Below are 27,771 nucleotides of genomic sequence, written 5' to 3' on the forward strand. Positions count from 1 at the left end.
TGCTGGTTTTAAGAAGAAGTCAAGAGATTGGATACTCTGCATGTACAACTTCACTGAAAACTGCTGTTAGATATAGCAAAGCTACTCTTACAGGACATTAGGCTTCAACTATTTTTCTTAGTCTTACCAAATTGCCATATATACTCTGATTCAGCTGTTTAATATTTGTGGATACTGGACTTGAAATAATACAGTCATCACTGTCAGTTTTTATTGATTCAACAGCATCATCCTCTTGTCTGTCATCTTGATCTGAAAAAAAAAAATCAATGTAGCTACAACCTTTATTTTAGACAATCTGAGACTTGCTGAGAAATCTGATAGTAATACATTTCCTTTTCTAATAAATAAAGAATAAGTGCCAGGTAAATCTTCTCTTCATTGCAGAAGATTAACACTGCAAATCAATGACCTTTAGAGTCACAGAAACTGTGGTTTTTTCCTGGTTTGCTAAAAAAAATAGTAATATTTCCCAGATGAAAGGTGGCAAAGAGAATGACATAAGTCCTGTGATGAACTGAGGATGAACAACTGTCAGCTTTATATAAGAACATGGCCTGAATTTGTGGATTTCCTCTGACTTCCTTTAAAACCATGCACATGTAAAAGAAGAATGCACCTTTTTTTTTAATAAAAAAGTAATTCTGTATGCAGATGGTTTATTTTCTAGAGCATTCAGGGTTGTTTTTTCTCTGAAGCAAATTACTTATAATAAAAGACAACACCACGTTTTTCCAGTCTTTCTAATGAATTCTTATGCAGAAGCTGAAAACAATTAAACATAAAATTTTAGCATTCTGCTTGTGCTTTTACTTTTAATTTGGTAATGTGGACTTGGTTTATTTCAATACTAAACAGTTTAAGCTCAGAGGTGGAAGAGGATTATATAATCTCTAAATAAATCTTAAATTATATAATCTTAAATAAATCTTTATAGTTTATATAATCTTTAAATAAATCTGCCTCTAACACCTTTAAGTTACAGATGTGATAAGGCAAACCACTCCTCTCACTGTCTGAAAGGATTTCTGAGACCAGCATTGGCTGTTACCTGCACACAAAAGGAGCATATTCATTAAAATAGTCTTTAGAACAGCCTATTTCTAAGGGAGAACATAAATATCCTTTAATATTTTATGAATCTAGGTAAGATACCAGATTTTTGCAATCAACTACAATACAGTTTCCAATTGGGAAGATCATCCACCACCCAGCTCCAGCTTGTAAAGCACCCCAGAATCTCAGCTTCTCATAATGAGGCAGCTCCCACTGCTACTAAGAAATGCTTCTGAAAATGGAAAGAGCCACAGATTTCTCAAATACAGCTACTTATTAACAAACATGAATTCTACCTTCTGGTTCCAGTTCTTCAATTACTTCTGTCTCATCTGCAGGAGCTGATGTTTGCTCAGGTAACTGCTGCTCAGAGAGATGTGAGAGCTCTTCTTTTCCCTGCTGAATTTCTTCAGCCACCTCCTTCCCCTGATCATCTGATGGCTGCTGAACCTCCTGCACCACACGCTGGAGAAAAAAATACACCTACAGTCTGTATAACATTCCTTGAATAGTAAAAGTTACTAAAGTTCAAAACTTGAAGAGTTGTGGCCCACATTCATTATCCACAGCCTTTAAACAACTGTATTGCTTATGCAGTGCAGGACAAAAGAAGGTGTCAGCTGCAGGAACATATAATTGATACAGCAGAAAGACAGTTCTCTAACTCTGTGTATTTGTGAAAACATAACAATTATAATCATTCTGTACCTGTCAGTGTATGTACAGCCTGTTAAGATTTCCAGATTCATTTATATTTCATCTTGTCCTACAAGTTCTACAAGACTCAGTCAAAAAACCACAAAACACACAAAGAACACCACCACCACCTTATTCAGTTAGCAATTTTATAACTTAAATTCTACAGTATTTGCTGTTCCAAAAGCAAACTAATATCACAAAAAAGAAGAATCAGCCTTGCTACACAGTACAAACATGTTATCTAAGGTAAAATAGCTTAAGTGCATAACTTATTCTGAAGCAAACTTATTCCCCTCTTTCTTTTTGAGTTCAGTTACATAAAGTATTACCTCATAAGTGGATCAGCATTACAGACAAGGCATCTTCCATGAAAATTTGCTGGACACCTCTGCATTATTTATTATCCAACCTCCCACCCTCAGAACCCATGAGAAAACTGTCAGCTATCCACAGAACATCTGGATTTTCCAAACCTTGACCTGAAGAGTTATTTCTATTCTAGCACATTTGGAGCCTCACAAAGCACAGTAATACAAACAAACACGTAAGAGCCTTATTCTGTAAATAAAGGTTATCCTTGAAGTTTTCAAGTCAGAGAAAACTGACTTTGTGTTTCTTATGTTCCTTCTAGGCACAGAGGATGTGTCATAACCACTGTGTTTTATACAGTGTTTGGCCATTCTTTTTAATTCCTTCAGTAACAGATTTGTATTTTGTCCATGAAAGCTTCAGAGAGAACACTTTTTGATTATTCTAGTTGACCACCACCCCCCAATGTGGTAAGAGGAAGACTTTTCTCAATCAAAGTCCCAGATGAGCTTTAAAGCAGAAGAGTGACAGGCAGGTAAGAGTCAGTGATTAAATGTGGTAAACTACAGTTTGCCAATCTGCCAAAACTTACTTTCACAACCAACTCGACCAATACAAATTACAATATTTAATACTTTTCTTCTCCTTGAAATGCTACATATTTTGGTGGTGCACCCCCCCCTACATCATCCTGGGGCCTGCTCTGTGATCTCAGACAGTCCTGACAAGCCTTGACTGAGCTGGCTGAGTGAAGTGTGCCTCTGAACAATCCTAAACATCCACTGCTCAGATTATGTGACCAATCCATCTGTTCTAGAACAAGCAGCAGTCACAAGTATTGAGGCCATGTTGCTGAGAACACAGCTGTGCTGGGCAGGGCACGTCTCCAGGGTGAAGGACCAACCACCCCCTCCCTAAGATCCTGCTTTATGGGGAACTTGCTGCAAGAGAGGAGCCCCGAAGAGGAGATACAAGGACTGCCTGAAACAACATCTCAGCCTTGGCCATATTGATCATCATAACTGGTCTACTCTGGCCTCCAACCAGGAGGTCTGGAGACACCCCATCTATAACACTGCTGATGCCTTTGGGAACGCAGCAGGATCACCCTTGAGGGGAAAAGACAACGCAGAAAGAATCGTGCCCTGCAGAATTTACCACCCAAGGAGTCTTTCTGCTGTGCCTTTTGCAATCAGACAGGTCTATCTCGAACTGGCCTCTTTAGCCCCCAGGGTGTTTGTAACAAACGTGGGTAGAGCCCTCCCCAAATGCTGGTTCCCGAAGCCCAAGTGGAACTGTCCCATTGCTATTGCACTTTGGGATAAAAATCCAGTAGTTACCAACTTGGGTTATGGCCAGGATGGAAACTTATTGAGACCAATGTGGATCATCTTGCAGCCCCATGAACAGTGGTCCTGAGTGAGGCCCTCTGAGCTCTCCTGGGCCACAGTGGCTGCTCCAGCACCTCTCTCCAAGTGGGGCCTCTCAGAGCTCACAAACCCTCGTGTCTGCAATACCCCAAAGGCCATTGCTGACACCACACAGCTCCACACTCCTCGAGGTGCATCCCTTGCCAGTTGGGAAACACAAAGGGATTTGATGTATTTCACTGAACCCAAGGGGAACTTTTGACAGGTAACTTTACACATACAGAAACAGGCCTGCACATAATTTTACCTCTGTGTGTGTGAACTGATTTTGGCATAGATGTTACTATCTCAAATCTACAGTTAAGTCATTGTTATAATTGTAGTGAACCCTTTGGAATTGCCTTGTAAATGTTAAAGTACTTCCATGTTATTTTCAACAACAGAGCCCCAAGTTATGAATAAAATAAGAGGAAGCCTTTAATATACAGTAGACAATTAATACACAAAAGTGGGTATAAATTTACTGGAGAAGCATTTGGACAGGAGGTTATGTCCTCCTTGGCCTCCCTGCATTAGCATTACTGGTTCTACCCCCTGCTGTAGCTTCTGTGTATGAGGCTGGACAATTCCTACAAGCAGTTTTGGTGAGTCAAATCATTCATCCCACTTTTTAGCCAGTTTCCTTTTCTGAAAACAATTATTTGCTTTGGCATGTATCACATTAATAAGAACCTTAATCAAGAATTAGATTCTTTGCTATTCAGAAAATGAACTGGAAAATGAAACAGGCTGTTCCTGTTTTAATCTGTTGAACTCCTAATTCTCTTGCATGGACACTCTCTTGCCATTTGACCACAAGATCTGGACACCTGAGAAGGCCCAGTTGTTTCATTATTTAGGTCTAACAGTACTTTTGTCTCTAGCCAGATAGTGAGACTTAGATTTTTAAAACAGCTAGGGGAGGGTGCCCACCCTGATGGAAACCAAGTAGCTGTCTCCCTTAGAAAATCCCAGTTTGTGAAAAATTGAACTTTGAAAATGACTGTTTGGACAGCTGAAGATACATTGTGTGTGTGACTACCCAGCTAACATTTCGTTTTTTCTTAACTCTCAGAAGATTTTATTCACCAACATTTGACTTTTTGGTTTTTTATAAAGTTAATAAGTGCAACAGATTGACTAAATTCTTATTTCCAGTTTATACTGTATAGCTCACAAGAAAGTTCTATTCATAGTAAACTAAACTAAACAACAGCAGAATCTGTTAATTGAAAACTGATGTTAACATTTCAAAAATAAATCAAGGCATTTACGAAAGGAAAACTTATCACAGCTAACTTTTAATTAATGCAACGCAATATTATTATTATTATGTAATATTAATACTCATAACCTTTTAAAATCACCTGTTGAAAAACTTTCCTTTACTTACTGGATTTAATTAAAAGACTAAAGACAGCCTATTCTTAGTTCTCCGCAGACAAATTATTTCAGGTCAAATGAAAATTTACACTCTGCAGCAGAGATGTTTGAGTTAGTTCCACACAGACTCTCCCAGACTCTGGAAGGATGTGCAGATGACAGTGTATCCCAAATTTAGCAGTGTCATTGTTTTCACAGCGTGTGCAATCTCAGCTGGTAAATCTCGTTTAAAGGGTGACTGAAGTGTGTCCTATTGCATCTCACTGGCACAACACTCAGGAGCTGTTTGGATCATGCTTGGTTTCTCCAGAGCCATTTCCATGCTGGTGCAAGGGCTGCACTGTACAAAGACACTTTAACAATGCAGAGAGCTGAGAAACACAGTGCAGAGGGATTTGACTGGTCCTGACAGAATTGCCCTAGGCCTGTGCACGTTGAAGCTTGTGAAGTGTGGAGCATATCAAGCAATGCTGAGGGTGTCACACAAATATCCCTGCACTGTGTCCCCCACCTACATGCAGTACTGTGCTGTCACTCATTGCCTGGGACATGCCAGGATTGTGCTGTTAAAATAATCAAGTGTTCTTGATGGTTAGTTCTACACATTGTCCAGACTGAGCCATAAGTAGCCTTTCATGCTTCAACATGTGTGACAAAAAGAATCAGAACTTACTGCTCCCTGTATTGTGCTGAGATCCAGAAAAGAGACCCTCCTGTCTGCTTGTGCTGCTCGCTGCCTCCGTCTGGGGGTTGGTTTCTGTCATAAAACAAATACATGAAGACCATTTATTGCCATAGTCTAACCATCTTATATTATAGTAAATGAGGAGGGACCCTGGTTTGTCTCAAAGCCAAGCCTAATGGCACTAAATTCAATTCTAAGCGGGCGAGATGATTTATCAGAACTCACACACGCCACACTTCTCAGGTTACATCATGGAACCCACTGAGATTTTCATATAATATAAACTTACACTATGAAATAATATAAAACATTAAAGTTACTCCAGACCTAGAGTAATTTAAAGAGCTTAGATTAAAAAAAGCCCATTAAAAACTCTAGTGTTTAATACGTTTCCACCTGGTAGCTTTTATTTCTTAATCAACTGTTATGTTTTGAAGTCCCTTCTTTTGTTGTGACTCTTATTTTAACTTGATTGTACTGTGCATTATATTACCAAAATTCTCTTCAATATCCAGTAAAAAACCCAATAAAAAACCCAAAGTGAAGTAATATCATAATACTCAAACATTTCTGAGTATTTTCTCAGAGACTTTTCTGAACAACCCAGTCTAGTGATCTGACACCTACTTGGTTTAACATTCATGAATATTGTACTAGAATAACATGTTCACAAAATCTGTCATGGCTTAAAAAAATTAAATATAATAATTTCAAATGTTCTAATGACAATTTCAGTAAAAATAAATAATTGAATTTAAGACTTTGCCTCTTCGGGAAAGGTATAATTCAACTGGTTCTTGATCTCTTTATATGAAAAACCTGTCATTCAACTGCTATTTTCCAGTTCAAGAATCTTTAACTCCATTAACTTTCAACACATCAAGACCTGAATTAAACAATGGGAACTGAAAAAGAAAAACCCTGAAGAGTTAATCTTATCAAAACCATGAGAGAATCACAGACTGGCTTGGGTTGGAAGGAAGCTTAAAGAGCTTTTAGTTCCAAGGCCCTGCCATGGGCAGGGACACCTTCCACAAGACCAAGTTGCTCTGACCCCATCCAGCCTGGCCTGGGACATTTCCAGGGATGGGGCAGCCACAGCTTCCCTGGGCAACCTGTGCCAGTCAAGGGAAGGGCTGGAGCTGTGCCAGGGCAGGCTCAGGGTGGATCTCAGGGAAAGGTCCTTCCCCAGAGGGTGGTTGGCACTGCCCAGGCTCCCCAGGGCAGTGGGCACAGCCCCAAGGCTGCCAGAGCTCCAGGAGGGTTTGGATGATGCTCTGAGGGACAGGGGGGGATTGTTGGGGTGTCTGTGCAGGGCCAGGGGTTGGGCTGGATGATCCTTGTGGGTCCCTTCCAGCTCAGCATATTTTATGGTTCTGTGACTCTCTGAAAAATTTCTTCCTAATATCTAATCTAAACCTACATTCTTTCAGTCTGAATCTATTCCCCCTTGTTCTGTCACTCCAGGCTCTTGTATAAAGTCTCTCTCCATCTTTCCTGTCAGCTCCCTTGGGGACTGGAAGGCCACAATTAGGTCACCCTGAAGCTTCTCTTCTCCATGAAGTAATTCTCTCTATGAAGTAGAGACCCAAACATACCTGGGATGGTTGTTCATGTTCCCTAAAATTGGATGTCTGCTTGTAAGGAATAATAGCTTGATCCATAGGAACTTGTAACCTGACCCAGTATTCTATGGTACCGTAATTTTGAACATGTCCTGTTTTTCCTAAGGAATAAATATGGGATTGCATTAATTTTCATTTCAAAAATAAAGCCCTTTAGTAAAAAGCTAGGAAGCCCCACAAATTAGAGATTAGCTGACTTGTGCCTGTGCATTATGACAGTGTTTGTAACAAGAGATCTGTAGCTCATGTTAGAAACAGAAACAACAACTCCTCTGGCTCCACATGTATGATCCAAAAATCAAAATATGACTTTTGCATACTGTAATCTGCAATATTTATTGTGCAAGCTGTAGAGTAAGTTCAAGTCACGTTCGTTATTTTAATCTCTTCAAAGCAAATAAAGCTTAGGACAGTTTTGTATGTCAACAGTTGGAAGTGTCCCACAAAGTGGTATGTAATTTAAATTACTGGCAAAAGTATCACTTTATAAGGGCTTATTAAACCAGATTCTTTACAAAAGTGGGCAGTTAGAGCTCACTGAATATGCTGATCTGACATTTTTAAAAGTAAAAGCAAGCAGCACAGAACATTCAATACTTCTTAAGAGTGTCTTGTCCAGGATACCTTAAAATTATTTTTAAATTATGCACACTTTTAAAATAATGCACAAAATGTAAACCAACATCCCCACAGATTATTCATATAATATATGAAATATTATTAACCATAATCTCCATATTTTGCACCTTTTTGATGCTTTACAACTATTATATGAGGACCTTTGTCCTCCCAGTTTAAATGACACCGTTTCTTCCTTTATTTACTGATAAGGAGTAAGAGAATATATTGATGACATTTGGGCCAGATGTAAGGCCCTGATATTTAATATGGGTGAAGTGGGGGTCCCTCCCAGTTTGTTTTTTTCCCCCCCTTTTACCCTAAGCCATTATGAGCAAAGTTGCACCTGTCCAAGCTTTCCCACAACAGCTGGTAGAGCCACCAGAACATGCTGCACATCCCACAGAAAGCAGCACTCTGTATAAAGCAGCCTTCTGTATAAAGCAGCCTTACTCTGTATAAAGCAGCCCTCTGTATAAAGCAGCCCTCTGTATAAAGCAGCCCTCTGTATAAACCTTGGGTTTTTTTCCTTTTGAACCAGTAATACGCAAATTCGATTTTTGGCCAAATGCACATGGCTTCCACTTACAACAGGGTATCAAATGGAACACTTTGTGACATTTGAGTTACCAACTAAATTTGCTGTGCTGTAGATCTTGCCATTGCTCTCCAGGATGTCCTGGAAGCTGAGGTGGCAGGTGGCCACTGTGTGGTACTCGACGCCGAAGGCGCGGTGCAGCTCCAGGGTGACGCTGCTCTGCTGGATGTAGTGGAAGAAGGTGTCGTCAGCCTGCACCAGGTACTGAGAAGTGAAGTCATAGGAGGGGGCACCTCCCCGGACCACTGGGCTTATCTGAAGTTCAAAGTCATAGAATGCATAAGTACAGAAAGTTGCAGGCTCCTGGTCACCAAAAGCGTGCATGGCTTCGGGAGAGAAGATCGCTTTGCTGAGATGGATTTCAAAAAGGTTCTCTCCTTTCTCTAAAGGAATAGTTTCAACAAATCCATCCATGGGATCACCTGGTGATATTTCTGGTCTGGACTTGGCTGATTTTGCATCATAGACGATATCTCTTAGCTGGGCTGCAACAGATAAAACAGAGCTATAATATGACTGTCTTTTTAAAAAATCAAATATAATTAATGACTGAGTAGAAAGGGTAAAAGCCTAACTCAATTCTATGAACAATGTTACTTTCTTAAAGGCACTGCCAAAAAGAAGAAATCACACTTTAAATCATACATCTAAATGCTCACTGAGAACACTGACAACAATCAAGAGCATTTCTCAGTGGACCTGCTTCAGTATACATAAAAATAGCTACAGTTAATAATAACTGTTAATAATAACAGTTATTATCAGGTTACAAAGGAGTTAAAAAGCAAGAATTCAGAAGTCTGATGCACTGTTCAAAATAAGTATCACTATGCAAATGTACCAGACATTTAAGATGCATGTTTTTGTAGGGAAAGAAATAATACATCTGACTTTTAACATCTGTTAAACCTTGAGTGGGTAGAACTCTCAGCAAAACCCTTTCCATGTTGCCCAGCTTCAGGTGGTCAGTGGTTAACGTGTGGCTAACAAAGGCCAGAGAGGGCTCTGAGCAGCCTGGGCCAGTGGGAGGTGTTCAAGATCAGTCCCAAACCAAGCTATCCTAAGATTCTATGAAATCAAAATATGTGCTTACAGACCCAGGACATAAACCATGATGCAGGGGGTGCAACTTGGAAGACAAAACGCAAGAATTGTTACAATTACAATTATTGTTTGTAAGATTTTCTATTTCAGGCTTCTTATGCACCTTTTACACAGTGAATTCATTAAAAAACTATTTGAAATTCATCCTGTTGAGATAATATGTCAGTATATTATACCATGACTTCAGGGTTTTTAGCAACACAAAGTGATTCTGTAATGACAGGACTGCAAAACAAAAGGCTGACCATAAACATATGATTTACTTAAAAAAATAAAGTTTGGTAATTTTATTCTTATTCAGCAATAGCTGCAGCATAATCTGCTTTGTTGGATTTTGTTTGATTGGTGACTGTCACTGAAGTCAATAAATAGTACACAGATAATTTTCCATGAAAGAACTAACCTTTCTACCCGTTTTAGGAATGGAAAAGTGTTTCAAGTGAAGAAAGATTTACAACAGTAATTTACAAGAGATAAAATATAAAAAAAAAAAATTAGAGAAGAATCATACAATCTGCTGAGCTGGAAAGGACTCATCAGGATCACTGAGTCCAATAAAGATACCTTCTAGTTTTCTGATCCGTGCAGCTCTGATATCAAGAAGGTGGGCATACTGTTCCAGTTTGAACTCAGAGTCTTTCTGTATCCTTTCCATCTTTTTAGTCATTGTTTCTACTTCAGTCTGAAAACAAAATTCATGTAAAAAGGACTTTTGAGGCTTGTCTGCACTGATATTGCAAATGCTTTTGGCAACAAATCAAAACAGAGTTAGATTTGAGGTAAAAACATGTACAGCACCCAAAAATGCAGCAGTTTTTAATACATCAATGCAGCAATCAGTTCTAATTTCAGCAAAATCTAAACACATTATTCAGAAAAACAGAGTAGCTGTTCTTTCAGGACAATGTTCCTAACAGTTTCTTTAATAATTCTGTTATTTTAAACTTAAAGTAATCGAATGAGAAGTCAAAATATGATCTGCAATAATCCAACAGAAGAGAGTGAAAGCAGAAAGGGAAGCTTATTAGATAAGCACAGTTACTGTCTTACCTGTGAAGAGCTGATAAGAACTCAGAGGTAATGCCAAGAAAGCACAGCTTGAGGGCTCTGATGAGGATGAGTTAAAAGACTACAATTATACTCATTTGGATCTCAGGTTTTTTTTAAACAATACTTTCAACACCACCAAATTTTATGTTCACCCTGTGCACAGGCTGGCTTTGTTGCTTGCTGAATTTGCAAGTCTTAATTCTTGCAGGTGTCAAAGCTACAAATGTTAAAACGCTCTTATCAGGTTATTTTCCACTGTAAGCAGAGTTTAGTACCTGGTAATCTTTGCTAATTTTGTGCTGCATAATTAACATACTCCTTGTCTTTTCGAGTTCTTGCACTGTTTCTGCATGTGTTAACTGCAGCTCCCTTATGGAGTGTTCTGAATCTTTATGGATCTCATCTTCTGGTTTTTCCACAAACAGAGGGTCCCCATTCTTCTGCTGCTTTCGATCCTGGAGCAAGTTAAAAAAAATTACCAGAACAAACTTTTGCCAAAGGTTTGGACCTATATGTGCCTGACTAAATGCAACACTGGGATATACTTGTGGTAAAACAAGAAGACAGTCAGCAGAACTTTATAAATTTTGAGCACATGATAACACAAAACTAGGAGCGAGGTAGACTAGAAGGTGTCAGGGTTGTTTTAAGCAATGTAACCTTTTCATTACCAGGCACCAGTTAAAACACATCAGCTATTCAGAAGCAATCACTCCTGTCTATCCAATGAAAATACAGACTTGTTAATATATTTGCCTTTTATATAATTAATAATCCTGCTTCAGTGAATGTATAAAACCTGAATTATTATTCTCAAGTCTATGTTACTTCTGTTATTAATGCTGGGGTTTTAATTTTCATCGAGGGTTTTTCAGTGGGTTTTTTTTCTTTCTTTTTTTCATTATGGTTATATAATCATCATTTGCATTTCTGTTGCAGAAAAAGATTATATTTACAGTAAACACTTCCTCAAGAAAATAAAATGTAAGTCACTCAGTGGAAACTTGCTGCAAATTTTCTGAGTGTTTTTGGTTTTCTGTTTCAATAAACAGAGAGAAGTTGCTAAGCATTGCTGTGTCACACATTAGAACTTCCCTGCTTATGGTCTGCTCGCAGAAATTACAGCATTAGTGAACAAAATTGTTTTTAACAAACGTTATAGGAAGAACAAAATGGCATGATATGTCATTTAACTGAGAAAAATGGTTGTGAATCTGATTTAAAATAATACAATTAATGCAAAATATATAGACTCCTAGATGGTTTGCACTGGAAGGGATCCCACAGATCATCTAGTTCCTCATATGCTTATGCTTTGTAAATTACCTTTATAAGCAAGAGAGCTTCACTGAGTTCTGCCACATCAACATCACTTTCCTGAAACTTAAGGGAAAGATGTCATCAGATGTGAATCAAAGAAATACATTCAAGTAACAAGATACATTCTCACTAGACATGACACTTAGCTTGACAGCATGAAGAAACAAACACTTCTATCTCTGCATTCTTTTCTTTTCAGGAAGTATTTGTGCTACACATAAAACATAGAGGGGTTTTTTTGTCTCATATTCTAAACGGAAATAGAGCTTCACCTTGGTCAAAAACTTTACTTGATTTTTCAGATCATCTAGTTGTTGCTTTTGTTCCAGGTAGCATGACTGAAGGTCCTTGTTGTCTTGCATCAGCTTTTCCTTTTGGTCTTAATATGGAAGAAGAAAATATGAAGCTTAATTCGACATGGTTAAAAAAATTAAACTGGCTTTTTTCATATTAATATATGCACAAAAAATTAATTTCAAAATGCAGAAACTAACGTACTTTGTATGAGGAAATCCTTGTGTCCTGGTTCTGGCCAGGACAGGGTTATTTTTGCAGAAGGCAGGAGGTGCATGGCCAGGACACTGAGGTTATTCTGTCCCATCCTGTCCCTGCTGGGGACGGAGCAAGGTGGTTTCTCCCAGGACATGGTCGGGATTGTCGGGGTCCTTTGAGGGGAGCACAGGTGGGAATCATTGACCTCTGGCACCCCCTCAGTAATACTGGTGTTGTTACTGTTTGTTTTCTTATCTCCAGTACATTGTTCTTATCTCAACCTGTGATCTTTGCCTTTTGTGCCTCCAGTTCTCCTCTCCAGGGGAGGGGAAGGGGGGAAGGGGAGCCAGCAGCACATGGCTTGGATGGGTTTGGTGGGAACACTAAATTGGGGAATACCATTCCTAAAACACCACACTTTGGTATTAACAATCACACAGACAGGAACAGAAAACTATTCCTCTTTGATACCTCTCATACAGGTAAGGATTAAAAAAAGGGAACCTACAGTGTCAAAAATCTACCCTTTTTCTATTTCTAAATTGAGAGGTGTGCCTGACTAACTACAGCTTTCTGTTTTGGGGGAGGAAGGGAAGAGGGGAACAGAGAGGATATAAAATTCTTTGTCAATCTGAATGAATTTGAATTCATCTGGAAACAGGAGGCTGAGATGCTGGTCTCAAGGGTCTTGAAATGTTTCAAAAATTGACATCAGGTTTGTTTTAATTTTCCAGTGTTCATATATTGACATCTTTCCTAAAAATGAATCACGTGTAATGCCATTGCTCTTACACTCAGCAGCCTGACACCTGTGAGGATTCTTCACAAGAGTCACTTTGAATTCAGACACACAGTCACCATAGTAAGGTTTTAATTCTGTACAGTTACTGAGGAAAATGCAATGCATTTGTGCAGTTGAGAACCAAATGTAATTAGAAACACTGAGGGCTAAACAAACCAAGAGAACAGTTAAAATAAGCCTTGTGAATGGCCAGAGAAGACAGCAACTGAGGCTTCTAGATTGTCCCAAGTAACAAACCTGGAAGATCTGTATCTGTTTGGAGATCTCCCACAGAGAGAAATGGCCCCTTATGTTGATAATGTTTCTTTTCCCTGTAATGTAAACTGAGATCTGAACTGGCACTTTTTCCAAGGATGAGACAAGATATCCCTCCTCAAGCAATTCTGTCTCACCATGGATTTTCTGATAACAGCAACAAGCTCAGTCCACTCTTTTTCTAACGTGAACTCCAGTTTTTGTACACATTTCTAATATTCATTCACACTTGCTGCTCAAAACACTAACTTCAAAATTGTGAGCAGCCTGTTGAGAATCTGGAGAGGCACCTTTTAAAAATAGACATTTGAAGAATCAACTCTAAACTAAATATTTTCAATTCCTGCCTGTGCTCTTCTTTTGTAAACCTTACATTGCTACAGTATATCACAGTGTTGAGATAAAAAAAAGAAAAGATCACAAGGTCTTACAAATATTCACCATAACTTGTCCTACAGCATGGGAAAAACACATATGAAATAATCTGTTCAGTAGGTTATAAGAAAACTGCGTTACTGTAAATGTACAAAGCTGTAAATAAAAATTAGTATATACTGAAAATATTAAAAAATTCTGAATTAATAAAATTAAAAGACAATTAAACATCACCAGGGGCCAATATAGGCTTCATGTAACTTTGTACAGTAAACAGAAGAGTGGTTTATAATTTGAGATAAGCCTCTTTTCTGTAAGAACGTAGAGGAGAGAAGAAATACTGAATAAAGAGTAATTATTAACCAAACAAATGAAGAACGAATACAGCTGAAATTATATGAGCCTCATTCAGCACATAGTATGTATTGGGTCAATTTTTGTATTTAATAAATAGTCATAACATACTCATATTGAGCAAATGTACACTTAAAAGGCAGCTTTGAAAACATCACCAACAGAAACTACACTTTTCTGGGCAGAATACCTCAACTCCAGTCTCATGTCTTGAGAAAATAATATATTTTTCAGAAACATACCTCTTTCTACTTTAATCTTGTCAAGGATTTCGTTTTTGTCTGCTAAATCAGACCTGATAGCTGTCTCTAGTTTAGCAATCTGCAGTTTCAGCTGCTGCTCCTTTGCTTTCCACTGCTGGTCGTAGGGCAGGCTGAAGACACTGATAAAACACAGGAACACGAGTCAACACTGAAATGGGAGGATGTGAAAAGGCAGGTAAAAGAAAAACAATATTGTAGATTACTGTGTTATAACAGAAACATATTTGAATTCATCTAGTTAAACATCTTCTTAAGTTATCTCACCATGATTTACAGAGAACAAAAAGACTGTAAGTTGATTTGTTAGTAAGAGTAATTTTTATCCACAATGATAGAGGAGAATAAAAATGATCATCAGAAATATTTATAACATGATCAAACTTTGGAGAAATCCACAGTTAACTTAAGTGAGAGACAACTCATCAACTACCTCTATAAAAAACCTAAATATTGTGATTATACAACTGTTATAAGTAAAAAAAATGTTTTATTTGTACTCAGTTTTTTACTGCCTAAACTTTTAATTTCATCACAGACAGTACAAGAAGTGTAACAAACATTGTAAGAATACCATAAACAAAATTTGATATCACTCACATTGTGTTTAGTCATTGATATTTTTTCACAGACACCACACTGACAAGCCAAACACTTTTAAAGGACAAATAATTTCCATACGAGAAAAGACTTCAAGCATTTTACCTGCTTTCTGAGGCAATTCTTAGCTCTAGGACATGTGTCTTATTTTCTAAACCTCTTTAAGTGTAAAAAAAAAAAAAATCACATAGTTTTACAATAAAAGAAAAGTTTATTTGAAGGTCATTTTAATATGCTTGTGGCAATGGACTAGAATGACTTCTTTTCTTTACCAATAGCAGTGAAATGGTAGCTATTGTCAAAACAAACTAACCACCTCTCAAAAATAAACATTGGAGAAGCTCTCAAGTATCAGACTTTCTGTAAGTTCACCAAGAAGTGCTGGAAGAACATACAAAAAGTTCAAACACCCCTTTGTTAAAAAAAACCAAACAAACCAAAATTAAAAAGGAACAATCCCAAAAGTCAAAACAACCCTAATGGAATATATGTCTACCTACATGTTTTCTTTCAATAATAACTCTAAAGAAAATGATGAGAAATAATAAAGAACTTCTTGCGTTTATGTTCAAAATAAAGTGAGTCTCAATTATTTTTAATTACATTTTTTCAAAGTAGTAACCTACTACAAGAGTATTAGATAAAGTTGGTCCATTTCAACAGCAGAGATGAAACACAGGCAGAGCCCCACAGAAGGTTCCAGACACACCTCCTGAGATGGGAAACTGGAGCATGAACATATTGTGATAAATAAATAATTGTAATTTGTGAAACAAATGGGTGATTACATCAAAATAGAACAAACGGATTGTAAAACTTAATTACACCCCCATAAAGAAATAAAACAGACCCTCACAAGGACAAGAGGCCTAAAACCTCCTTACTATCCTAAGAATAAAATATAGTAGAACTTTAAATCTTTAGGTGCCTGTTCATCCAAGAATACATGAATTAGGACTGGTTGTAGAGATAACCCTTTAGCTTTAGCTGTAAGAAAACCCATCTATTAAATACTTAGCAAAAACCTGTAGAATGTATTTGTATATGATATAATTAATATGCATGAAGTAGCTGAGATAAATACTAAATGTACCCTGTAGTAGGGGTGTGCAGATTTGGGAAACTGGTCCCATCTCTGTCACCCAGCTGGCTGTTTGCTTTTACCACATAATAAACTATTATTCAAAAACTTAGAGAAACTCGAGACTTTGTTTATCACAATATTTCCACGTGTGCACACTCAACATGCAGATGCACATTCCAGCACAGTGTATGAAGACCTATTCAACAGGACAGGAATCTAGTTTTTTATCTACAAAACCCATAACTTACCTATTATGCAGCTTATCATAGTTTTCCTTCAAGAGTTCATTCTCTTTTTCTAGATAATTTATTCTTTCCTGTAACTATTATGAAGAAGGATCATTTCAGCACAAAAGGGGATTACAATGAACGTGTGAAGACAAACAGTTAATAATTTGTATGCACTGTCAGGCTATTATTTGTTCTTTTTCCACAGAACCAGAATCACAGAATATTCTGAGCTGGAAGGGCCCCCAAGGACCACCAAGTCCAACTCCTGGCACTCTGTTCTAACCAACAGAGCCAACCTCAGGGCCACATCAGTCTCTCAGAAGCTTCAAAGTAACACCACATGGATTTAAATTTGGCCCAAACAGTCTTTTTCCTGTTGTTTCTGTGAAGCTGAGACTGTTGCAGTGGAACAGTATCTAAACACATTCTCTCTTACGTAAAATAATATAAAAATCTATAGCCTTACTTTTTTTAATTTCCATTTTAATAACTGACTGTTTGTATTAGCTACTGTATGACTTTTGTATAATTAATATTTTTTACTGCCATTATAGAAACAACACATCCTTGCTTTCAAAATACTCACTAAAGCAGGATATGATTTTAAAGCTCTGAGACACCTTAACCAGGGAAGACACCTTATATGCATTACAACAGTTTAAAGGTTTGGAGGAAATATCTATAAGAGAATCTTGGTAAACTTGGTTCTCGTAAAATACATTTAAAATATGTGAAATTAAATTTAAGTTGCTACAAAATGTAAGAAAAAACAAGTAAGCTTGTAGACTCTTACTCTTCATATATTGAAGAGAATGAGGAATAAACCACTTGATTTTTAGCCCTAAATCTGGGTGACTGTTAGTGATGACTCTGCTTTCTGAGAGCCTCTAGACAAAGTAATAGAGGTGACTGATTTGAACTGCTAAATCAGATGTAATACTACATTTAATTACTATTGTAATTAAATCAGGTCGAAAGAATACTAATAAAGTAGCAACACATTTTCAAGAAATCAAGTATGATTTTTTTTCAGTTAACAACACACTTGTTCAGTATCAGAATTGACACAAAATCCTATGGTTTAACCTCAAATACTGTCCAGACACTGGTGCAGTGATTATGTGGCACAGGGATCAGCTGTTGTTCACAGTTCTATAAAATGCAAGCAGCAGCCACTTTTTTCTTTTTAATGGGATAAAAGTATATATATAATGAGGTCAATCTTCTAAATGTGCTTGAATGGTCTATTCACATTTCTGAAATTAAAAAGTATCCCATCATTAACTTTTCCCTTATCTATATGTACTACCTAAAGCAGATTCAAGATCTCTTGAACACAATCTCACCTCTTCTGTCCTCCTGTTGGAAATAGTTACTGATTGCAATTCTTTTTGAAGATGGAAGCACTTTAACCTTTCCTCTTTAAGTTGGGCATTCAGTTCATCACCTTTGGCTAATAAAGCATCGTGGTTGGTCCTCAAATTCTTTAGGTTCTATGAGAAGGAAGGAATATACAGGATAAAAATAAATCACACCTAGTAGAATGTTCCCCCAGAGCATATTCCAGTGGGGGTGTCTCCTGGCAGTACTGAACACGTGTTCCAAATGTGCTCAGCAGAGACATTCCTGAAAGGAACCAAAAGCAACTTTCATTAGGCATGGCCAGGACAAGGTGCTGTTCTTGTTGCCCTCATGAACATTAAACTCTCAGTTCAGTCAAGACAAAAACAACCAAGAAATACATCTGTTAAACAATCAGAAGATTTGGCTGCAGTGGTTGCACATGCTGACCAAAGAACACTGCAGCAGCAAACAAAAACCAGTGCTGACCACAGTTCTGTTACTCACAAAGCTTGCCACAGCTCTCTTAACCCTTATATTTATATAAATCCTTGCATATATATAAATACACACACATATTTACACACAATATACACACATTTATATAAATATACACACAATATAGTACATATATAACTGTTTCATAACCCTAATGCACTCAGTTCTGTTTCCCTCCTAGCAGTACTTCAACAAAGGACTTCTAATTTCCTTTACATTTTCATTTACTTCAGTGGATTATAGTAAGGCACATTTAACCAATTTTAATGCTGATAGAGCCTCTATTTGCAGAATATTAGTTAATATTATACTGCCTACATTCCACAATCCTTTAATAAATCCTCATTCATTAAAAATTTCAATGTAAAGCACATTAAAATTATGATTTGAGACAAAACAGTCCAAAGGCTCACCTCCTGATTAATAAAATGATTGAGAACTTAAGCCAAATATATATGTGAGTACAGATTGATGATCACAGACAGAAAGAAGTTAACTTAATTTTTTCCATATATATTCCTACAAAGTAGTTACATGGAGAAGCTGAGTATGAATCCTGTACAAATTATTTATGTTCCTATGCAGCCTGAATAGACTGGAAAAGAAAAAGAAAACCATGAAAAAGCAATCACTAACTTCATCTTCAGCCTTTTATATCTCATTTCTCAGTAAGAAAAATGTCATAGAGAATAAATAATATTAGCAGTCAATCTTATTTCAGAGAGTTAATGAAGTCTATTACTCATAAATTTTTAAGTCTTTCTTCAGGGCTCCTCTTGCTCTGTTCTGTATCTGTGAACTGTATTTAAATAACTTAAAAAATGACACCCTAAAAATCATGGTTTTACACTCTTCTCATATCTCTCCATATTTCTTCCTTTCTCTCTTAAAGATAATGTTTGCCAAGGAAGACGGGAACGTTCCTGGAACAGAAAGAAGATCCCTCCCTCCAAATTATTATAAATTTGAAATTAAGAGGCGTTCAGGCAAAAAATGCAGAAAAAAGGCATAACAGTTCTTTACTAAGAATATAAAGAACAAACCAGAACAAATAACAACAGAATAACAGAACTTTCAGCCAGCCAGCCAAAGCCTGCTTTCCCGTTGGGTGCAGTTCTGGCATTGATAAAGTGAGAGGGGTCTGGTACCTCTTTTTGTAAATTGGTACATTTAAGTCAAAGCTCTCTTTTTAAATGATCAGGAATCTCTAATGGCAACCCAGGTCACTCTTCATAATCTGCTTGGGATGACTTTGCAGATAAAATCACTAAGACCTGCTAGACCCTTCTGAAAAAGAGAAATTAAGACTAAAAATCTCTACTTCATTTGCTTGAGTGCAATGTAATATGTGGTTCACTTTCATGTACTCAGTATTGTCAAGAATTGTGTATAATCTGTTTTTCCATTTAGCATGTTAATGTAACAAGAGTATAGGAATGTCACTGATCAAATTGCATTTACCTCTTGAAGCTGGAGGAATTTTCCTTCCATAGCTGACAGAGCATTGCTTTTCTCAACCAGCTGTTTACGGACCTTGATCATTTCCACATTGTCCTGAATGTTCAGCCTTCAAAATTAAAGGGAAATGCATCATGAGAACACTTATGGAAGAAGATTTCGTGTGTAATACCCAAATTAATTTCTCCTTCTATAAACCACACTACAGAATTTAGGGAAATAAACATTCTACTGCATGATGACACAGCAACTTCAGTCAATACATCTACATCTTTGCTTGTTGTAAAGAACTGTATATGACAGGAAGAGAAAACAATCCTACACATAAAGAGACTATTTGTTTTCCATTCACTTCTTTCCCACCATCCAAAGTATTTGGTGCCAGTAGAATACCATTTGGTATTCACAGTTTCCAACTATCAAACACTGTTAAGAAAATAAGCCTTAGCAATTTATACTGGAACCCTCAAGGCTGGTACTCAACAACCTGTAGGTGTGTCTTACTACATGAAAATCACTTAATATCCATGTTCTTACAATTCAAAGATTAATTTGAGAATGTACTGTTTAACAGAAAGGATGTTTAAAATAATTCAAAGTTTTAAGAAATATTTAAGTGCTTTTCCTTACTTCAAAACAGTGCAACTAAACCCCATTCTTTTCACGAGTATGGGAAGAGAAAATACTTCTCATCCACTGAAATCAAATGAGTAAGGAATGCAGGACTGTGCCACGTTTAATCCTTAATACAATTAAAGAGAACAGTCTGGAAACTGAAACAATGGGGGAAGATATGTGCACAGTTATAGATTTTTTTCAAAAGTGAAGGAGAAGAGAGAGAAGGAGGTTAAACTAAGACAGGCTTTACTGTGAAACCCATTTCACAAGCATGTCTGTTTGTTTCACTCTATGCCTTCAAAAATCTGCTAATCTACCTTTACAGTGTTGGAAATTATAGAACTTTCCTAATTGGTGGTTTTAATTAACTTTTTAATTATTTGTTTTAAATAATCATAAGCGGTTGTATTAATATAAGTGGTGTAATTTTTCACTTTAGCCAGCACGTAGCAAAGGTGGTTTTTTCCCACAGACTGCTGTTGTTAGAACAGCTTCAGAAAAATCACTGAAACTTTTAGTTTTGCTAAACCAACCCTCAGATGCTTCAATGAACAAACCCTGGGGGAGAGAAGCATTGCTGAAAATTGGCACAAAGAATGCACAACTTATAGCCCTCTAAGGACATGCTGAAGAAACAAGAAGAAAAAGAAGAAACTAACAAAGACAGTACCTGGAAAAACGCGAATAAAAGGATGACAATGTGGACTAATTAGCATGAGAAGCAAGAAACCAATAACCATTAGAAGATATAACACTAATTAGTGAAGAGAATAATATCATCTAGAACCAATGAATGTTAAATTCTTTGTTGCTAAAAATGTATAACTACTGAAGAAGTTTTGAATGTGTGTGTGCGTTTAGTTGGAGCCACCCCCTGCACTCAGCACTGTGAATAAAGCAATGCCACTTTCTAATACTAAAAAAGAGTGTTGAGAGCTCAGCAACAGCAGGGCCAATATTTTTCTACTGTTTGTAGATTCCAAATTCTTAATGAGTATTAGTGAACATTAAATTGCCCACATGAGCTTATACCTAAAATTTGATAAGAATTAATAGCGAAGGATTAAATTTATGACTTGAACTTCAACTGAATCTGTATCAGCTGGAAAGAATTCTCTAACATGGTAATTATGAACTTGTTTATTATAAAAAACATATAACTTCTTACTGTAACTATCTCCTTGCTTAGAAGTACCCATGGCTATTTGGCCACTTAGTTTCACTAAAGGGAAAAATGGATAAAGCCCATATTCCTTTGCAGTAATTTAGTAATTAGCAGTTAATTTTCACAGCTGTGTATAAAGATTATGACATAGCTCTTCTAGTGCTTCCACCATGGAACTTCCCAGTTTTCACAGTACCTTTGGCTCGCTGTGCCTTGCTCTTTCAGCCTTAGCAGAGAGTCTTCAGATCTCCTTTTCTTTCCTCCTCAGTTGACTCACGAGAATCTCTCTGGCATGTTCTAGTTCCTCGATGTGTTTCCTTTGTGAGTCAATCACAGTCTCCCTGCAAGTTCAAACATCTTACATTCCAAAGCAGGTTAAGTATTTAAGAAAAGGAAAAAACTTTAAATGAATACTCAGGAGAGCTAAAACTCAAAGTGTTCAGCCAAATTTGTATTTCTTAATCACACGCATCACAACAGAGGCTTGAGAGTTTAATTACTGTGAAAACACAACACAAACTCTCAAATAAATGTTTGTGTGGACTGAACAATGTTTAGCAGAACCCTGGCTGAAAACCTGGTGTCTTACTCTATATTAGAATTATCCTCCTTCTAATCTATCAGTACCAAGTGTTTTCTGAAAAGCAAACCACCAGGACTAGCTATCAAAAGATTAACCAGATCTTCCATGGATGGAGCAGTTAAAGTAATTTTTAAGCTTTTATTCTGAGATAGGTAAATTTACACCCAAAAAAAAATAAAATCAAAAGATGTGGGATTTATGCAGTAAATGCAATTAAAAAAATAATTTATGAAAACATTTCTGAGCAATGATTTCCTATGATCCCAGAAAATCTTTGTGTTTACACAAACTCTGAGCAAAATATATGACTGCATATTAATTCATATATTTCTATACTTAGTTTGCCCATTTATTGAAAATATAGCATTTACAGATGATGTCCTTAATCCAATTTAGCTAAATCATTATGAAAATAAAGAAACATGCTAAAATAGCTTTTGGAAAACCAGATTTCAAAACCTATACTTTAGAGAAGAAAAATGTTCTAATCAGACCCCAGTATCTTTAAATTAGATGTTAACTACCTTTTCTCCAGCCCATATAACACCTCTCTACTCATGTAAACTCCGTATCAGGGATGTTATAAGGGTTTATTTTCAGTTAAAAGGTGCAGTTGGATTACAAACCAGTCCTCCGTGTTCCTCATCAGAAAACATTTCTGCATTGTTCTTATTATCGATCCAAACCACTTCAGTTTATTTTCTGAAGTGAAACTTCTCAAAAGATGTATTTTTTTTCCTCTTCAAGAAAACCGTAAGCTTTAAGAATAATAGTGACCAAAAATAAGTAATATGAAAATCATACAAATTTCTTATTTCAGCCCTTGAATCCTCAAGCAGACTCTGTCCATATTTTGGGAGCACCAGGTCAGATGATCTCACTTCTAAATTCTGAAGTCTCATTCCTGGAAAGCGAAGAAAAGATAAATTTTTGTCCACGTTGCATGAAAAAGCATTTAACAACCAGCCAACCTCTACACAGTACAAACACTTGCAACTTCTATTTTAGATGCCATAGAAAGTATTTTTACATCAAATTCACCATGGAAAGAAACACAGAGTATCTACAACACAGCTGCTGTAAAATTTGAACTATGGGGATACAGCACAGTGGTTAAGTGCTAAAAACATGTCCTGAGAGGTCTTTTTAGAAAGATTTTACTTTCAAATTCAGAAAGCAGAGATAGTGTCTTCCCAGAAGAACAATATCAATATTATTAAACAGGAACATGGAATTGTAATTGTTTTTTGTCAGCATTTTCTTTGCAAAATCACAAGAGTCATTCACCCAGACAGGCAACCAAAGGGCCATTTTTAGTAGCAGTGCAAATAATTTTCTTGTGTTCTTTAGAAGAATCCTAAGCCCCTAGTGAAGAAGAAAGTCAGAAACTAACTAAGGAAGAATTGCAAAAGCAATGGTTTCTCCAAATTTTTCTACTTCTCTTTTTCCAACAAGAGAAATAAAGTTTTGAGGTGGGACCAAAGTATGCATTACATTTCAAACACAGCATTAAGGCCATCCTCAGTCCCCAAAATGGAGTCATTTAGATTCAAGGTACAATGAGACCATCAGTTCCCCAAACACCTGAAAAAAATTACTTATTTTGCATTTGTGTTACTTGATCTAATTTGTCTCTAAGTATTATTTTAAGGTACTGGTAATTGTGATATACAATATATGTATATATTGTATATATGTATATATGTATATATTGTATATATGCCTAGACTACATATATTTTTATTTACTTTGTTCAAATCAAGGTATTTCTTGCACTCAATAAAGAAAGTATATTTTTAGGTACTGGTAATTGTGATATACATATATATGTGGCCTGTATATATGCCTAGACTACATATATTTTTATTTACTTTTGTTCAAATCAAGGTATTTCTTGCACTCAATAAAGAAAGTGATGAGAAACCAGAGAGTATTTACGTGAAAATATATACCTGACTAGGACTTTTGGATGAGCTTTCCATGGTATTTTTAAATCAGCCAAACACAAAGCAGCTACAGCAAGACATATTTATTTCTTTGTGGAGTTTTCCTGTCTCCTCACACCTCACAGAGCTAACTTCCTGAATTTTTCCAGGCGTTTTTTTATTTTTGGATAACTGCTCTGCGGATTTCCTGATCTGCACTGAAGATGCTTTGAGATCCAGACTCACAGAGCAATCTGTGAGCTCCCCTGCTTTTGAGGAAGGTGGCTGGTACCTTTCTTGGTGGTGCTCGGTTGCCCGAAGCCTCGCTGACTTTTCTGAGCCCGGTGTTCACCACGCGACTGAACGTGGCTGTAGGGACAGGGCCTGTGGCCCTGGGCTGCAGCTGCTGTTTGGTCGAATGAGTTTGTTGCGCAGGTTCTCGTTTTGCTTCTCGAGCTCACGAACTCTTTCTTGCAAATGCTCCATCATCTCCTCCAGCTCCAGAGCCTGGCCCAGCCTCCTGGCCACCACCTGCCTGCTCGGCTTTCCTTTTATCGTTAACGAGCCGCATTAACTTGGTGGTCATTCTGGGGGAAAACCATCCAAAAAACAGGAAAAGGAATGTGAAAACTCAGCACAAAAAGTATTCTGTTGAAAGAAACGTGATCACTGTGAAGACTTCACCACAGAACTGGGTAATAAAGCCAGGGTTTTGATAGAACTATTACTGCCTGTGAAGAGCTCTTGGAAGGGAACTGAAAGCACTGTGCAGCAATGTGCTGTGCAGCTGTACTGGGTCTGGCTGAGCTGCAGTTCATTTCCCCAGAGCAGCCTCAGTGCTGTGCTTTGCACTGGGAGCTAGAAAGGTGTTGGTAACACCCCAGTGTTTTGGCTCCTACTGAGCAGGGCTGGCACAGCACCAGCACTGTCACATTCCTCCCCCACCAATCAAGGGCAAGATTCTGGAAGGGGACACGACCAGGACCAGCTGACCCAAACTGACTGTCCTAGTTAGACAGCTGAGACCAGTTCATCACTGGAGGGGTGTAGCCCAAAACTGTGTATTCCATAGTCTTCCATGCCATTTCCCAGAAACTGTTGTCAATAGACTCTTTGCACCCTCTGCCCAGAGCAGCCTGACTCCTCAGGCTACAAAGTAGGTGTTAAGAGGCCTGGGAGATAGGAGGGTGCCTCCCTGTTCCTCACACCCTTTGTGAAACTCCTCACCCTGAGGGAAGTACTGAGCATTCCTGCCTGAACTGGAGGATAGATAATCTTGGAGTCTTGGAACTTTTTTTGACCACTCGTGGGGATCCAGAGGAAGACTACAGACCACCACTCTCAACCAGACTGAGACCACCACTCTCAACCAGACTGCAGATCACCACTCTCAACCAGACTGCAACCACCACTCTTGACCAGACTGCAACAGCACCCTCATCAACAGGTTTTCCCCCTCTCTCTTTACTTTGGATTCAGGGGGCCAAACAAACACCACTCTGTTCATGCCCCAGGGTGCTGGGTTATACATTGGGTTTTGTAGGTTAAAACCAATTGTTCGTCTGTATAATCATATTAATTGTATTATTTTATTAAATTGTTATTCTGACTTGTAACCTCTCTTTTGGGTTGAGTTCATTTTCCCCTGCTGGTTTACCTTTAAACCAGCACACTGACCAAAGGGATATTCCAGACCCTGTAACATCAGCTCAGATACAAAAGCTAGGAAAGGAGGAGAATTGGGCATTTGTTTGTTTTTACAGTGTCTGCCCTCTGGAGCACCCTCTCTGCGTGCTGAATTCCTTCCCGGGAAGTGGCCCGGACATCGCTGCTGGTGGGAAGGGGAGAAGGAACCTTGTGATTTTCCTCTTTGCTTGTGGGTGCACAAACTTTGGCTTTGGCTTTAGTAAAGTGCCTCATCTCAACCCACAAGTAGTTTTCCATCTCTCCCCTGTCTGGCTGGGAAGGGCAGTGACAGAGTGGCTTGGTGGGCACCTGGTGTCAGGCAAAGGTCAACCCACTACAACTGACAAATTACAGTTTCCTAAGGCTTCTGATTTAAGGTAGTGAAGGAAGGAAGCACATTTGCTCCACAGGCTGCTTAATTTTAACACATGATCTTCTATTAGAACCTCTGCATGCTGTTAAGTAAAGTTACAGACTTCGGATGTGATGGGGCAAACTACAAAAGCTACAATTCCACAAACATTCAACTATTGAGAGAATGATAATAATATGCAACATTCCATGATATATAATTTCCAGTATTTTAGGATTTAATTTTATATTTCATTTCTAAAGTGGCTAAAATACATAAGTGGAGATATTTAAGGTACTCTGTAAAAAGAGACTTAATAGTTGCCATTACCATACTCAATTTTATTCTGGGTAAATATGACCAATGTGCTTCAGAGGAAGGACAGTGAGCTGAAGAATATAATTAGATACAGACGGTATGGTTTCCCATCTATCTTTAAAAGGACAAAGAGAAAGGTGGCTTTGATGAGACAGACAAGTTCAAGACTTTACAAACATGGCCACATATCATCCAGACCTGTATCTAGTTTACAGGGAATCTATTTTTTAAAGCCCAGAAAGAAAACTGAAAATAAGGACACAATTTGTCTAAAGGGGCTTGTTAGATTTTTGGATACTTGTGGACAGAAGCTTCTACTTGAAAGAACAAATTAAACCAAACACATCTGTAATAGGATGTCAGAGAATGTTACTTGCCTGTAAGCAGGTTTTTTGTTTATTTGGTTTTTTTTTCAGTGTAATTCTACCAGAAATTCATTCCAAACTTCTAGTTACAAGGGTTTTGGCATGAGGGATGCTAAGGAAGAAATTTAGCTTTAGATTTAGCTTTAGATTTTTCTCTGGGAATCTAGACAAACACTTTATATTTTTATTTTCTGTGCCTTGCTATACCAATTGGACATTATGTGTAATTTTACCTAAGTGGATGATGACTGCATCCACCTAAGTGGATATGGAGTGGTATGTCCCATGCTGCTGTGCACAGAAACAGAGGAACAGCCATTTGTAAGGAAACAATTAATTTGCTCTATCATCTTATATCTGACACAGTCTAACAGAAAAGATGGAAATTATGTCATGCTGGTCTACTGGATCCTGGCTCACTGAACACTGAGCCACAAGGGAAGAGTATTCTGACTTTCACAAAGTATGAACAGTCTCATGTACAGAGGCAGTATTTTCAGCTGCCCTTTGATGAATTTGTTGGCTCCTGGGTGAGAAGCCTGATCACATGCAGCAAGACTTGATTAGCAATTAGCACAATGGGAACACACAGGAAAAGTGGTTTGGGAGTAATCAGCCCTCCTGCAACACAGTAATAACACAAACAGTTCTGCAGAGTCCAGATCAGCTTGATTAACACACAAATCTTAGCACACTAAGTTCAATAATCAGCCTAAAGTTGCTTGTATATGTTTGGGCACACTGGGTACTGTGCTCCCCATGCTACCTGGGACTTTTTGATTGGAGTTATCTATTATGCTGAATAAAAGGAGAGCTGATTATAAAAATATTTTGGTGCTAATTCAATGATAAAAGGCTAGAGTGCTAGTCAGCTTCTTCAAAAAGAGACAGGGACAAAAAAAGGGGCAGAATCTCTCTGTATGGGGTCATTTTGATTCTAGAATAAAACTTCCTGATAAATCATTAGGCTTCTATAGCCTCTTCTTCAATTCCCAGAACACCTGTTATATTTGTACTTTGCCAGCACAGCTGGGAACCCAAAGTGCCAACTCCAAAGCAGTAGGTAGCAGTGTACCTCTGTACATGGAGATCTAACAGGGTCCACTGCAAAAGCATCTCACATACTCAGAGACAACCAGAAACCTACACAGAAT

The 27,771-nt window shown here is 37.6% G+C and overlaps 1 protein-coding gene across 1 annotated transcript in view; it reads right to left on the reverse strand.

Moving 5' to 3' along the window:
• LOC116793898 (protein fantom-like) overlaps positions 1-24,141 on the reverse strand; it is a 39,000-nt gene extending 14,859 nt beyond the window's left edge. Inside the window, 17 exon segments of the mRNA XM_032702100.1 lie at positions 128-252; positions 1,353-1,521; positions 5,530-5,613; positions 7,140-7,267; positions 8,415-8,867; positions 10,051-10,168; positions 10,812-10,991; positions 11,863-11,913; positions 12,129-12,235; positions 14,377-14,516; positions 16,327-16,400; positions 17,655-17,801; positions 19,609-19,714; positions 21,585-21,631; positions 21,633-21,729; positions 22,776-22,875; positions 23,924-24,141. Of these exon segments, the coding sequence (XP_032557991.1) occupies positions 128-252; positions 1,353-1,521; positions 5,530-5,613; positions 7,140-7,267; positions 8,415-8,867; positions 10,051-10,168; positions 10,812-10,991; positions 11,863-11,913; positions 12,129-12,235; positions 14,377-14,516; positions 16,327-16,400; positions 17,655-17,801; positions 19,609-19,714; positions 21,585-21,631; positions 21,633-21,729; positions 22,776-22,873 (2,124 nt within the window). The 5' untranslated portion in view covers positions 22,874-22,875; positions 23,924-24,141.
• Between the last annotated feature and the right edge of the window lie 3,630 nt (positions 24,142-27,771).

Source organism: Chiroxiphia lanceolata, chromosome 14 (genome assembly GCF_009829145.1).
Source record: "Chiroxiphia lanceolata isolate bChiLan1 chromosome 14, bChiLan1.pri, whole genome shotgun sequence".
Classification (NCBI taxonomy): Eukaryota; Metazoa; Chordata; class Aves; order Passeriformes; family Pipridae; genus Chiroxiphia; species Chiroxiphia lanceolata.